The sequence below is a fragment of the Thunnus thynnus genome, chromosome 8 (genome assembly GCF_963924715.1).
Source record: "Thunnus thynnus chromosome 8, fThuThy2.1, whole genome shotgun sequence".
In the NCBI taxonomy this organism is placed as follows: domain Eukaryota; kingdom Metazoa; phylum Chordata; class Actinopteri; order Scombriformes; family Scombridae; genus Thunnus; species Thunnus thynnus.
The window spans coordinates 9,690,845-9,707,203 of NC_089524.1; the positions used below are offsets into that span (position 1 = coordinate 9,690,845).

Here is a 16,359-nt window from a genome sequence, read left to right on the forward strand (position 1 = left end):
GTGGGAGGTGAAGGTCCTTCATCAAGTGAGACCCCCATCTGGTCTCCTCTTCACACTCCCACACACCACTCAGGAAGATGACAGCAGCCTTGCACATACAGGATACACATACGTGTTACAGGAACACAACACAGCCATGCACACACACACACACACACACACACACACACACATGCGTTCACAAGTCTGAAGTAGATGCAGGCGCTTTAACACATGTATACATGAAGAATTGACAGTTACAGACATACGCATAGAAATACCGGAGCTGAAATAATCACTTAATCATAGAGGGTTGGTACAATACATGTGAATACTAGTGAAAAGCCATACATAAAGCACAAGCAGCTATTACAATGTATATGGATTGTTGCGCAGTAATTACCCTCACATCTCCTACTGGTAATGGTTGTTGCACTGAAGGCACAATTCCATAAGGCCAGTAGCCCAGTATTGTCTATTGTCTTAGAGATACAGGTAACTATGTAGATATGCACAGAACAATATTCATTAACATGCATTGTTATTAAAAAACAATATGCAGATGAGCATTGCAATCATAGCATTTTGGCAAAAATCTGACTCTCAAACTTTCCTAGTCATTACTTCTATTTTGTTAGTCTTCTCTGGTTTGTTTTTCCAGGTTTGTAATGACACTTGAAAAGAACTCAAATATTTTAGCTGCTAATTTAGAAGTCTATCCTAGTCATGGAGTAGAAGGTGACTGTAAAGTGGTTTCCTGGAATACTTGACTCAATTTATGGCCTTACTAGTGTGTACCTTAAATATTTTTTTACTTTTTCTTTGTGGAAATGTTAAGCCAAATAAGTAGCCTAGCTTGTTAGCCTCACTATCAAATCATATCTTAGCTAAAGAGCTGCAACCAATTTGCTTACGAGAGTAAGGTATCATTTCAAATGTGTTTTCCAGGTCTACAATTAAGGCTTTTATTTGGGAATAATGACATGAATAGAAAATACACAGCAGGTTTACGTGAACAAGAGAAAACTGTGTATGCGGTAACATGATTGAAAGTGAAGTGGTCTTGCTTGGTCTACAGGTGCCAGTGGAATCATCTGTCTCAATAACCTTGTTCACTGTTTCACAAATATGATGACACAGGAGCTGTGTGTACTGTATGTATTTGATTCGGTCTGTGAACTTGCTCATCACAGTGTGAGTAAAAGTGGGCGGGTGGAGGTTCGTATGAGACGAGATGTAATAGTTCGAAATGTCTGTGCAATGTAAATGAGAGAGCAGAGCACAGCTTTGGGAGGTGCAACATTTCAATGTAAATGAGGAATGTGAGAATCATTGCGTATCTCCAGTTTGTTCTCTTCTCCTCTGCTCCGTCGAGCTTTGCTGCTCATTCCCAGAGAACTGTCCCCTCGTTATTATCTCTCATCTTATCTGAAACATCTGTCTCAATAATCTTGTATTATTTCACAGACATGCTGAGACAAGTGAATGTGAGAAGGATGACAGGAGGTTAATGTAAATGAGAAATGTTCAAATCGTATCTCTGGTAGGTTCTTGCCATTCTCTCCTGCCAAAATATCTGCAGATGGCAATCCATTATTATTACTATTCATCCTGGGGATTTATCATAATTAGCTGAGCTCAGATCCCAATCATTTGGCTGAAAGAATCAGCACATTTTGCGATGGCACAGGATTATGTCTTCCACACTATGCTGATTTTAGCATTAACATGTGTTTGTTTTTATTGTCTGTTTGAGCTTTAGACATCGGAGTCAGCCCCCCTGTGTGTTGCTGTATAGGTGTACTTAAGTTTGGTCATTTGGCGTGTATGTATGTGTCTGCTCACCTATGTGTGAGCTCACTTGGTGTGAAACATTGTGTGGGGTTTGGTTTTATTCCATATTTCCTGATACAATGATTTTGTGCCACGTATTTTCGTGGGCTCCGCAGCCATCGATCATGTCTGCCTCCGTTCCCTTGGCAGAGCCAGTCCAAAACACAACACATGAATAATTAAACAGCCAGTTAAAAAGACAAATGAGTTAAATAAACCTGCCCTCCACTGTTAGAGCAAGCACAAACAAATGCCTATACACAATAGCAGACACACACACACTCAATAGATCACTGGATGTGGGTTTTCCTCAGACAGTGAATGACTACCTGCCTGGTTTTCATTCCTATCTGGGCCTTTTCCATGCAGGTAAGAGTTGCATTGGAATGCACTCCGAGTTGGTCTGATGAAAGAAACAAAGCACATGCTGAACACACAAACAAATCTTCAGAGATACAGTAGTGGAATGGAAATGACGGGCTGAGTGTGTATGTGTGCAGAGTTAAGATTATGTCTACATTTGCTTTGTGTCATGAGCCTCTCTTTGTTTTCTTCCCACAGATGAGATCGATCTTGCTACAGGCATAATAATGTAACATGTCAGCAAATTTTAACGTGTGTGTGTTTGTGCTTTATGTCCTCCAGCACTGCTTACATGTCGACCTGATGAGTTCCAGTGCGGTGATGGTTCCTGTATCCACGGCACCAAACAGTGTAATAAAGTTCACGACTGTCCAGACTACAGCGATGAAGCTGGCTGTGTCAACAGTAAGTGTCAAAACACTAAGAGAAGGAAAGAGCCATGCGACATGCACAACAACTTCCTGGCTGGATTCACTCACACTTTGTATCAGCAACACAATATGACACTCGTCACTTAGATAAAGACGTTGTGAAATTTACACTAAATTAATCTGACTGTCACAGTGAACTCATATTCCATATTCTGCTGCTGGAAAAAAAAGGTGATGCAACCCTTTACAAATGTAATCTGTTTGCAAATCATTGGCTTCATGCATTTTGTAGTCCTTTGTCACACTCAGTTTAAATTACAATTCACGGGGGATATCGAAAGCAGCACAGATGGCTGCAGTTGGCTGCACTAGTTGAATCTGCACCTTGAGAAACAGTTTAAACTTTAGCAGTGCAAAGTAAGTTTTGCTCTACTAAAGCAAGAAGGGGGGGGGGGTTTGCTATAACAAACAAGCTACAATGATGTTTATTTCACCACGCACTACATATACAGTAGCATACACAAAACAGACAAGTAGTGCAAAACATATCAATTAAGTTATTGTATGCATTAACGGACACTGACTCTCACCTCTGACTCAGTATGTGTCCCCTTTCATACCACGTTAAAATATTTATTGCTTTCAGGGGAGCTCAGCTGCCCCTGACTCCCTTAAAGTTCAAACCCTACCCTGCATACATTTTGTATGGACTCTGCACCCTTTTATTATTATTTTTTAAAGCATTTCTTTTTATGCCCATCTGTCCTGTGAGTTACCTTACATATATATACCTTACACATAATACTCAGTGGTTATTTTGTTTCTTGCCTTTACATATCATGGCACACGGCTGATGGTATGAAAAGCTCAAGGTCTCCATCAGAAGCCAGTGTTTTGAAGTGCAGCTGCGAACCTGAATTCAATTTTTACTCTTTGACACTTTCCAAAAAGGGCATATTACAAAATGTGTGTGGATGCACCTGTACATGCATTTTTTATGAGTGAAAAAAATAGAGACAAGATAAACAGTGAGAAGTTATCATACTATACAGCTTTGCCTGTGTATTTCAGTGGCAAACCATGGCTGATATGAGACAATCTGCTCACATACAACAGTAACACTTATTGGGGAATCTTCTGAATGATCTTGTAAATTAGTTTCACTCAACCATTCTCTGCATTACAGTACTTGTGAGAGCTTGCCTTTTTCCAATCTTTGTAATACAGTATGACTTGTAAAAAGCATAATATAAGCATAATATGATCTGGTTTTGAATCTGTTGTAATCCAAGGCTGTCTGTATTGTCTACAACTAATTAAAAGCAAACTATCTCTTACCTTACACCCTAAATACCAATAACCCACATATACCTATAGGTACCTATGTGCTGACTATGTCCACAAACTGCAACCGACTTTTACAGTAATGTTCGCAAGGTATCATATTTAATTTACTGACCAAAATCTCTTCATACACAGAAAAAACGAACAGAAATTTGTACTTTTACTGGAACTAACTGCCCTGCAATTTATCATGTTAGCAATTTGCATCTTGGGAGGACCAAGGTTTGTGCTGCAGAATAATAATTTGGTTCAAAGACACCTACTAAATTCCCTGAAAATGGTATTTCTCTACCTGAAAGGGAAATAGAAGTGAACAAAAACCTAATTTATAACTCTGTTGTTTGTTATACTGTTGTGTCTTCTTCACAGCTACAAAGTGCGATGGGCCAAGAAAGTTCCGCTGTAAGAACGGGGAGTGTATTGACAGCAACAAGGTGTGTGACAATGTGAAAGACTGCAAGGACTGGTCTGATGAACCTGTGAAGGAGTGCGGTAAGATCATCTCTCTCCATTTCTCTTCATACACACTCAAATCTTTACTAGATCTTTCACTACCTCAGGCACATATGCTATGTGCATGGTAGTGTAATAGCACTGATGAACACTCTCATTCCCAGGCATCATCAACTACTTGAAATGCGGGTGGTCGCTCTTAGTAAAAGGAGCTTCATTTGATCAAGGCAGGGTAAATCACAACATTTCTCAACTGCCTTGTTGGGATCAAAGAACCATGCAACTCTCCCCTCTAGTGCGATCTTAGCCAGGAAAACGTGACTGGACTACGTTATCCATAAGGAGCCAGACGGATTATCCACACACCGTAGATAATTACCATTTAGCGAGCCAGTAGCACTGAGATTGAAAAGTGGCTGATGGTATGCCACTAGTGGTTCAGCATCATATGCTGATTCCTAGAGTGGTATGCCACACATAGCAGCACATACCGTTTCCTAACAGCAAGTGCCACTTGAAAGTGGTGGACCACTGTCAGACTGTCACACCAGTACCACCCCCTGCCAATAAGCTAGTTCTTCTTAATATAATGTATATTTTTTCTACTAACATACCACTTCTGATCCAGCAGCATAAGCCACTTTCTACCAACATACCACTCAATTTCAAGTTCTTTAAATAAAGAAAGAATTCAAGAGCCCTATTGTCTGCTCTGCATGTTTACCAAAGATAAATCCACAAAACTGACTTACTTTAAGGGAAGACTGTGAATTAACATTCTTCAGTCGGCCAAATGTGCTCCAATACTAAGATTTGATGGTATTATTGATGAATTTGACCTGACCATTGGATCAGATTAGGCTACTGTAATCAGAGTCAACATCCACACTGCCAAAGTTATCTCATGTATAAGAGTTCTCTTAAGAAAGCGAATAAAATTTGCAGAATATTTTCAAAATCAGTGTGCCACCAGTGTTAAAAGTAGGCTACTTAACGATCACATTGTGAAACAGTGCAGTATGTGCCATGATTGTCTTCTGGTTTAATTTACTTTTTCCTATCAAGACAATGACAGTGCATAACAGCATGATGTGTGAGAACATAACTGACACAACTGTAATCAATCAAAATTGGAACAGGTACTACTAATAAATTAAACATGACTAAAATAATAGAATTATTATTTGGTATTTTGGGTCTAAATGTCTGTCATGGATTAGTCAGACTGGCTACAGTGGCTAGGCTAGGCCATGTTAGCTAAGGCTAGCTCTAACATTAGCTTTGGGTTCATCGTCAAGGATATATGAAATTACTTCACTGTCATTTCAAAAGCATCGCACATATCCCTGCAGAACGGACAAGAGAAACTTATACATTCCTTTATTTATGGTGCTATGTTGTGCTACATTGTCAATACAGACAGAAAAAATATACATTTACAGCAGTACTTGTCGTAAAACTTGCTCATTTGCAGGGAGCGCTACTAGTGTAAAAATCTGGCAGCCTACCACTTTTAAGTGGCACCTGCCATTAGGAAACGGTATGTGCCGGTGAAACGCGAGCAGCATACCACTCAAGGGATATGACACTGAACCACTAGTGGCATACCATCAGCCACCTCTCGATCTCGTAGTGAGCTTCAGTCACGAATCTCACATCACAATCAATGCAATTCAGCTGCAAACAGAGTAGAGAAAAACATACTTGTTAATAAAATATATCAAGTAAATGCAGCCCCTGTAATTGCGATTGAAGTAACTTATGTTGCATCAGTGAAATTCGACTCAAGTGCATGTGCAAGTAGAAGTTGCTTGAGTAGAAATTACAGTACTTAAGGAAACTGCACTTCAGGCAGGGTCTCGCTCTGAAGAGGAGTGATCTCAAGCCAGTCACATGGGTATAAAATGATATGTGAGCGTACTGCCCTTTCAGCTATAGCTCTGATCTTGAGTAGATGGATACACACTGTAATGACATTGCCCTGTAACCATATCATTAATGTTGAACATGATGTTCTGTGTGTCTCAAGGCAAACCTGTACCTCCTCTTTGTTTTAAATATAACTGACAACTACCATTATCTACAAACTAGAGAATGTGATTGTTCCTGAACCAAGGCCAGGCTAAAGCAGGCCTTCTTTATCCCTGAGGAGTTGAATTTACAGAGCTCTCTTAAGGTCATGTTACACTTAAAGGTCCCTCCAGACATTGAAGACATTTAAAAATACTGTCTGATATCGTTTCCTCACAAAAAAGTTTGAAAATTCTTAAAAATATATCTATTCCCTCTTGTCCCTCTTTGAAAAATCCAGAATCTATGAATATGCAGAAGTTTTTCCTTTAAAAAGTATAACTGCTAAACACAAAATGTCTCCTACTTCACTGAAAAGTTCACTAGAGGCTTCAAGTTTCCACATCACACTTGTGTAAAGGCGCCTTTAGACTCTGAGACAACAACAATCGTCTAAGTTTACTGCATGTCACATATAATAAAATCATGGTCACAATATGTCAGACTGAACAGTATCAATTTGAGGCATTTCAGATTGTGGCGAATTGTAGTGCTTCGATGTAAATAGAAAAAGTAAATGAAAACAGAGGCTTGTCATCGGCTCGCGTCATTGATCTGCGTCGCCCATATGTTTTGGAAATGCAGCAGAGTCACACAAACTTCACACAAACCTGTTTCACCTCCATCATGTTGGTTTTTGTGTGCCAACATTTGAAGGAACTAGTTTTCCCCCTAAACTTTATTCAAAAAACTGCAGTTATGAAATTTCATGCCAGTCAGTTTATTCTGCATCATTTCATGTCATGGGTCATAACAGCAGTCACATTGTGAGAATTTGTTTTAAAATTTTTGACACTGTCAGAATTTTGCCTCAGGGTGTCTTTGGCTGCCAGAGCTCCTAATCGGTCGTCGGTGGACAAGTCTCACAGTGAGATTTAGGAGCACCGTTTTGGATTGACAAAAATTTTACATGCATCAGTGTCTTCAGTGAAACTCAAACATTCAAGTGTAGCAACAAAAAACAAAATACATTTTTGAATGGAAGGGTGGCCAAAAGTATATCGACACCATAGCATCCAAAAAGATGCTGCTGCAACAGCCTCCACTCTTTCCAAAAGATTTGGGAACCTGGCTGCAGGGATTTGCTCCCTTTAGCCACTAGAGCATTACTGAGGTCCGGCACTGATGTAGGGGGGATAAGGGCCAACTCAAAGCTGGCGTTCTAATTCATCCCAAAGGTGATCTGGTGGTGAGGTCAAGGCCAGTCGAGTTTCCCCACACCAACTTGTAAAGCTCTTTCTTTATGGACCTAGCTTTGTGTGCTTGGGCGTTGCAGACATGTACTTTTGGCCATGTAGTGTCTTATTCTGTAACTGTCCTGGCTGTGAGATAAAAACGAATCAGTTTAAAGAAGTTTTCTCCTTCAATACTTTGTTGAGACTGAGCTGATGTGTTGTTGTCTAATAGAATACACCGGCTGTACTATAAATTACAGCCTTAATCTAAGTTAAATGTCATGCTAATTTCTCAAAGCCATTACTTCCCTCTGTGTCTCTCTCTCAGTCTCTCTCGATTTCTATTCCTGCTGTTTCACTGTCTTTCTCCCTCTCTGTCTCACTGTGTCACAGTGGTACCTGTAGCCTTGAAGTTTAAATCTTTAATGTAAACCGGTAATGAAGTACCAGCTTTAGCTTTCTGCAGCGATCTCTCTACATTCCCTGGAGGGCAGTTGAAAGACAAAGGGATAAATGGAGGTGCAGGAACTGATAGAAAAAGGAAGGGACACAGAGGAAGAATGACTGAGAGGGAGTCCAATCTGTTCTGCTAAAAAAAAAAGAAAAAAACAAGGAGGAAATGGAGAAGATGAAGGAGGACACATGTCTGTTTAACAAAAGGTATCATAATGGAGTGGCACCTGGTGCACGTGCCCAAGCTCCCTGTCTGGAGAATGGATCGGTTCCAGGTGTTTTTTTGCCTGTGGGGCCATGAACATACACACAAGCAGGCACACAGGAATGTATTGTACACTCACCCATACCAGTATCTCTCCTTTTTACCGCCTTGAAGCTCATTGTCTTTCCTTTTAGAATGGAAATGTGATGTGTACACAAACCCATTTGACAGGGATAAATGATCTCAACTGGCAGAATGATTAAAACCATTCACACACATATGGTGTTTTGTTTTTCTGTCCAAGTATTTCTTTACGTCTGTCTGAAGTTATTTCATCAATATTCAACTCCTCTTTAATTCCCTCCGCTCCTGTCTCTATCCCTCCCTCCCTCTGTCCTTCCTCCTTCTGCCTCTCTCTCTCCACAGGCCTGAATGAGTGTACAGACAACAATGGTGGCTGCTCCCACATCTGCAGGGACCGGAGAATTGGTTATGAGTGTGACTGTCCCTCTGGGTACAAACTCCTGGACAAAAAGACTTGTGGAGGTAAAGAAAAAAAAGTAGTTACGCAACAAAACTATTGCTTTGATGCAGAAGACCATGACTAACATGCAATCACACCTTGTCTGGGCTGGATCAGCCAAATCTTTTCTGTCTGCTGTTTTGAGCTCAATGAAAAGCCTGGTTTTCACAGGACTACTAACCTGACCTCTGGCCATATTTTAGTTAAAGGAACAGGTCAGCATGTTTAAAAGTTCCATTTAAGATTAATACCTGTGTCTGCATTCACTAGCTCTGGGATGTGTTTTGACTAGCTTAACACAAAGACTGGACGAAGGAGTGAACTTTTGGGAAAACTGCTTCCTCCAACAATTTCAAAGCACTCTTGTTTACACTTCGTATCTTGTTTATTTATTACATATAGAGATTAAAATGTAAAGTGGGACATTCTGGATTTAGGAGCAGTTTTAAGTTTTAAGGAGCTAGCTGTAGAGGCTGTAATGTGGTTGTCAGGTCTATGTTATTGGATAGATCTATTAAAGATCAGAGTAGAACCTGTCTTTAGCTTTATTTACATTTTATTACATTATTAAAGCAGGCCACCACCCGTTATAACTGATCTATCTGAACATTTGCTATATATACTGAAAGTTTCTTGTTGCAGTATTATGAACGCTTTTCACCTATCCTCACTGTATGGCAACATCTACTGTAGCTGGAGATGCTGCCCAGGCATGATAGGCAGAGTAAATGGTGATTGACATAAAAAAAATAGCTCAAATCTTATAATGAAATCATCTCTTAAACCAAAATTCTACATTTTATATTTCTATTAATATACAGTACATAAATAACGCTGTTTTGAAGATGCTGGATTTGTTGAATCATTTGTTTTGCTTTGGACAGAACCAGGCGAGCAGTTTCCCCTGCTTCACATCTTGGTGCTAAGCTTCACTAAACACATTCTGAATCCTGTTCTCAGTAAGATACAATTGGTATTGATTTTCTCATCAGGCTGAGTTTGTTGGCAAACAAGTACATCCCAAAATGCTGGAGTGGTGCTTTATGGTTTTATTTGGTGTTTACATGCATCGCCTTGTCACAGAGTCTCTCTGTTGACCTATATAAAAAATAAACTTTTTAATATGTCTGTCTGCTGGATCGATTCAATGTTCTGCAGATAAATATTCACTCATGTAAAGAACAGTCCACCAGTACGACATTAACCTCTACTACATGGGAAAGCAATGATGGCTTACTGATGCAAAGACAATTTGTTTATCATGATTACATTTACTTACTTACGTTTTGTTTTTTTTAAAAAGTTATGGTATTCATATATGTGAAGCACAAATCTCTGCAGGTCACAAATCTTATAGGCTTCAGTTGAAACTGTATGAAACTGTATTTTAAGTGGAGATTCTCTTGATGGAGACTGTTAACATGCTAGATGATGAACAGGTACAAAAATGATTATGTGTGTGTCCATTGTTTTGTTTTGATCTTTATGCCTTTGTGTCATGTTTCTCCCCACAGACATAGATGAATGTGAGAATCCAGATGCCTGCAGTCAGATCTGCATCAACTACAAAGGAGATTATAAGTGTGAGTGCTATGAAGGATACGAGATGGACCCTGCCTCTAAGACCTGCAAGGCTGTGGGTGAGCCATATATCACACACACACGCACACACACACACACACACGCCTAACCATTTGTACAGGTAAAGACACACACTGTCATAGATGGATGTCCACACCAAAATACAAAGAGTTACGGGGAAACATGTACTTAAAAAGAGCACATCAAGACCCACTCTTATATACACACCAATTACTCTCCCATTCTAGCAGCCCTAGCTGCCGAGTCACATCCTACGCTATTCTCTCTCTGTGGGACCCTGTGAAAGCAGAGGCTTGCTTTGTATGCAGGTCCTGAACAGCAATCTGTGCAAAGATAAATATTTGCCATCTTTTTCTGCAGTCCTCACTAATGAAAAGTTTGCAACCAGCTGCCTCTGCTCTCCCTGGAGTGTCAGGGGAAGGATGTTGTGGGAGGGGGTCTGTCCGCTCATGAAAGGACACAGGCTGGGTCTGTACCCCCTCCTTGGACTGGGTAAACACTGCAAGCAGTGGTATGAATGAAAATAAAACCTTGCCCTCAAAGCAGCACCAGACAAGATTGTCATTGAAAAATGGTCTGCCTAAATCCTGGAGTGAAGATGAAACTGTCGCTAGTTCACAGAATGTCTTTTGAAAAGCTCCGCATGAATTCTGGGTGTTTCTAATCAACCCCTCATTCTCACTCTGTTACAGCTGGCTTTACTGATAACGAATGCTGTCTGTCAACAACCATTTAAACACCTGCAGATTAGTTGTTCCACTGACAAAGCTTGTGATGTGTATTGATGTAGTGATAAGTTGATTTACATTTAACATTGAACAGTGCTGAAAAGAGACCAAATAATCCTGCGCACTGTTGATCACTTGTTGTTTTTTTTCTTTATTAATAATGCTTACTTCCTCAGACCTTCATGAGGCAAAATTTATATCACCAAACAGTGTTGAAAACATGCCAGACGTTCAATGCTGATGCATTTCTATTTAAAAGAGTAGAGGGGTAACTGCTGATACATTAAACATTGCATTATCAGTGCTTTACCTTTGCTATTAAGTTCTTCAGGGAGACCTTCATTCTAGCTGTGTTAGTGCCTTGCAACTACCCCTTGACATCAGAAGTGGAACCTTTAACTGATTGAGTTACACGGCAAATTAACTTTTCTGCGGGAAAAGCGAGAGAAAAGGGTGTTATTAGTGGTTACCGCCATCTATCTTAGGTTGAGTCATTATAGGATGAACTGGTCTGGTAATGAGAGAGCTTAAAGCAGGAAACAGGCCCTCACTCTTGAGCTAAGTGGCATAAAAAAACACCACTGATTGCTTCATGTCTCTGTGTGAATCTTTACTTCTGTGAAGCAGAGCAAACAGTCCTTGTCAGAGGCCAAGGCATTTATTAGTGAAGCAAGGAGACGGATGGATGGATGGATGGATATATGGATGGGTGCATTGCACTGTATGGATCTCTCTCTCCTCAATGAAGTAATGCAAAGATACATTCGTACTGTTGATTGTGGCACATGTTCGTAGCATGCCAAAGGAGACGAAGCGAGCGAGAGACTGATAACGTGACAGTATTATTGTTTGTGTTGTGGTTTATTTATTCAGAGGCACAAATAGGGATGGGACCATCAATTCAGAGATGCCTGCTTTGTGAAGCTGAGGTAATGTGGACTTAATGAAGCTGCATTTGGCCATGAACTCATTCCTAGACGCACACACGGATGCCCAATCACACAAATGCACACCCACGGACATTAGCATACATATATACTTTAGACTCCTGTCACACAAATGCACATGTAGTTGTTTTGAAGAGTCACGTCAACATTCATGCACAGATGCAATTCCTTTGTGACTGACTGGCCAAGAGGAATGTCATGTTCTGTGATGATATGTGACACGTGTGCGTAGTGCCAACATCATTTGCACATATTCAAGTTCAGGCTGCGAAATGCCCTTGGTGTCACGCAGCAAAACATAACATCATTCCACACTTTACAGTTACACGCCATGCCATATATAGATGCCATATGTTTTTCTGCATTTTCTACTGGTGTTATCTGTTGTTGGTGCCAGCTGAGCCTATGCAGATAATAGTGAGAATAGCTACTTAAAGCTGAGTGAAAACCTCTGCTCTATGCTTTCTCCAATGCACAGTAAGTGCATTTCATTCTAATCCTAGCACAGGGTTTTATCCTTTGCAGATTAATTTCAGAGTAATGTGCAACTATTGAACAAGCAATGCTAATTAAAAATAAAGTCCCAGGTTGGAGTCATAATGTGTTCCCTCTTCTAAGCTGGTATTTGTGCATGTGTGTATGTGTGTGTGTATTCCTGAGGTATTCCTCACGTTGTGGGGACGTAAATCTGTTTACACACAATCATGTTGTGGGGTCGTGTGTCCCTTAAGGGGACAAAAAGCAAGTCCACTTAATGTTAATCATTAATTTTAGGGTGAAGAGTTGATTTAAAGTTAAGGTTAGTTTAGGGTTATGTTAAGGTTAGGGTAAGGGTTAGGGTTAGGCACATGGTGGTTATAGTTAAGGTTAGGATAAGTCTTCAGGAAATGAATGTAAGTCAATGTAATGTCCTCTGAAGTGATGGAAACACGACTGTGTGTGTGTGTGTGTGTGTCTCTCTGTGTATGAGTGAGTGTTTGTATTAGTACATGGCAGCGTCCATTAAGTCCCCCTGAAGAAAGCCTTGCGTTACACTAATTGCATTCATTGTTTTTGTGTTTACACCTTTATGGGTGTGATGCCACTCACTGAGTCGTCAGCTTGAGTTATTATTGTTTGTGTGTGAGAGAGCGAGAGAGAGGAAGCGTGGGTGTTTATGTATGAGAGGCATGAAGAGAGGAAGAGAAGGGCGATGTGAGAATAATGGCCAGTCCACACAGACGGCATTTTTTAAGAAAGTTTTGGACTCATCCAGTCATCTGTCATACATAAACCAGAGTTGTAGCAATAGTGACCAAGAGGAAGACACAGATGGAATATAATATAATATAATATAATATAATAAGTCATCACTCATCATCACCCCCCTCTGCTGTGCTAAGTTTCATGAGGACAGAACCTAGACACTAAATATCAGTGCTGTATACACTGTATTCTAATCACATGATAATCTGACTGAACAAACGTCCAATGAAAATCTGTTTTATAGAACATGTGATGCACATATAATACTGCAACATGTCAACGGTATACAGAAACACCAGAGCATATGAACAAAAAACATCTTCTATATTGTTATTGTTGGAATGAACAATATGCAGAGTTGATAAAAAGCTGCACGGCTTCTCTGCAGATTTGAAGTGTTAATCAAAACAACAAACATCTGCTAACCAGCCTCTTTGAGCGTCAACTATATAAACATAGAAAAACATAATGCAACCTCATGAATAGCCTAAAATGTATCATAGGAATGGACAAAACTTGATTCTTTACATTTGTGGGTAACATCGGGTGTATAGTTGAAGTAACAGTAAACGATCAAGCAATCAAGCAGTCAAATAAATATTTATGACAGGTACAGAGAGAAGTAACGATGTGACGGCACAGCAGGACGCACTGTCACACCGATGCAGAGGAAATTTACTAACTGCTTTCTGTTTTTTGCTTTTGTTTCCTTCCCTTGTTCTCTCTCTCTCTCTCCCTCTCTCATTTACAGTGTACTGCAGACTTAACCACAGTGCCAAGAGCAGTTTGTGCCACACACTTGACAGTTTGAGCACACACTTTTCAAAAGGGGTTTAAAGCAGTGGTCAGATTTTCCCCATTGTCAAAAGATTTTGCCATGGGACCAAAGATTTTATGGAATACTGTCAAATCTCATCTTAAAGTTTTTCTTACAGTTTATGCATTTAATAGAATAGTCCATAACACTTTATTCTGTCTGACTGTGGGAACACGGAAATGTTATTTCAGAGAACAAATTTTCAGTTACATATTTATCATCTCCGTTTCTTTTTTTTTTTTTTAAATCTATGCCTTGTTCAGATCATAATTTAATAATGCAGGTGCACAAAAACATAAGACACTGAAAGCTTTGTTACACATTCAGTAGAAGGAAATTCAACTATTTCCCCAGGAGGCCTTTCACCATGGAATAATGAAGCTTTATATAACTTGCTTTGTCATAAGAATGCTAGAAAGTGGGATGACTTTTTGACATTTGACACAAGTTGGGCATTCCTGTTTCCTGCCGCACCATCTATTCATCATTATGTAGCATGGTCTCTGTGGCATAACGAGCATGGCTGACTTAGACGTGTGTGTCTACTTCCAGACATAACATCATCCTAATAACCTCAGTCAGTGTGGGTCCATTCACACTGGCTGCTCCTAAGCATCCCCATTAGCCTGCAGAATTTCATTCCTTTATTTCTGACCTTTACGTCTGTCTTTATGTTGGATTTTTCCACTTACTTTGCATATCTCAACAACATAAACATCTGCTTTGGTGCGAATCAAATCAATGCCTCTGCAGTGCCTGACGGCATTTCCCCAGCCCATATTTATCTTTTCAATGCATTATCTTAATTGGCTAACGGGGCAGAGCAGCCCTGAACGTGCAGTACAGATTAAAATATATCTAGGGGACCCTGTTCTTGTTAAGGAAGATGGCTGTTGCTCGGGTGGGCTCTATGGAGGAGATAATACTGCACTCTTTGAAGACATCTCTAGTGCCATGGTCTGAAGAAAACAGTGACTCAGCTTTTTTTTCTTTTTTTCTTTTTTTTTTTCTTTTTTTTTGCCTTTAGGGGCACATATTGCTGCAACAACAATTATGAGGGATAAGAGAAGTTGTCTTGAAAAAGTGAGTCAGGGGGATTGATGAAAGAAAAGTTAGATCTATCTGACCTTATTACACATACTTGAAAATATCCTTTGCTTCTCTCATCCTGTCTCTCTCTTTCTCTCTCTCTCTCTCTATACACACCTGACTTTCTGTCCCCTGCTGTCACTTGATCTGTTGATGTTTTTTTTACTTCTTTTCCCTTCTCTAATTACATCCTCTTACTCTTCATTTCCCCATAGCTCTACCTCCATCCATCACATTTACTTATACCTCTTTCTCTCCTTCTTTTGCATTGCCTCTCTCTCTCTCTCTCTCTCTCTCTCTCTTTCTCTCTCTCTCTCTCTCTCTCTCTCTCTTTCTCTCTCTCTTTCCCTCTCTCTCTCTCTCTCTCAGCAGGTGAAATTGATGGTTGCAAACCTAGTAGTTTGAGGAAAATGATTCGATCCAAACAGTAGTAGAAATGTAATATTTTCTCCCTGTGCAGTAGCCCGTAGTAAACCGGGGCTGAGGAAACCTATCGAGGCATGGTTGACTCTGTGTGAGACTATGACGTGTGTGTCAGTGTTACCCAGCTTTGTCTTCTTTAAATGCCCTGCATGGTATTTCTGCTTTACTGGACAGTGGAGAGTGACAAGAAAGATAGGAGAGAGAAGGGGAGATGAAGGAAAGGAGCTAGAAAATGAGAAGGGTGGGTATCTCTGTGAAAGAGATAAAAAATTGAGAAGGGAACAGGCAGACCGACAGAAAATACTTAAAGTAAGAGAAAAGTGTATACCTTGTAAGTTTGCATTTGGGTATCTCTGCTGTATGCAGGCGTGCACACACGCTGAGATATTTTTCGCGCATGTATGTACTAAAGACGGAGTTGACCTTGTCGACTGCATGAAAATTATTCAAATGCTTGAGTCATGCTCACCTTCAGCCTGCTGAAAATATGCCGGAGGTAACTGATGTCCCAGTGAACAGCACATAATGTATGCACCTGAGGAAGAGAACCCAGAAACACATTTTTGACATGCTGTTGCACTAAAAATAGAATGTGTCATATCTAGTCGTCTGGCTACTTTATCCAGCAGCACATTGTGCTTCATTACTTTATCCAGCAAGAGAACACACAATCTCATATGTTGAAAGACAATGTTTTTTTTAAATGGATGTGTCCCTTTTAAACTCTTGTATGCTTTTA

General features: G+C 40.0%; 1 protein-coding gene across 4 annotated transcripts in view; it reads left to right on the forward strand.

Moving 5' to 3' along the window:
• Positions 1-16,359, forward strand: part of lrp8 (low density lipoprotein receptor-related protein 8, apolipoprotein e receptor) — a 181,186-nt gene that overhangs the window by 126,859 nt on the left and 37,968 nt on the right. For all 4 annotated transcript variants that reach the window (XM_067596388.1, XM_067596390.1, XM_067596389.1 and 1 more), the window contains exons 6-9: positions 2,458-2,580; positions 4,260-4,382; positions 8,673-8,792; positions 10,284-10,409. In XM_067596388.1, coding sequence (XP_067452489.1) covers positions 2,458-2,580; positions 4,260-4,382; positions 8,673-8,792; positions 10,284-10,409 — 492 coding nt within the window. The remainder of the gene's footprint in view (positions 1-2,457; positions 2,581-4,259; positions 4,383-8,672; positions 8,793-10,283; positions 10,410-16,359) is intronic.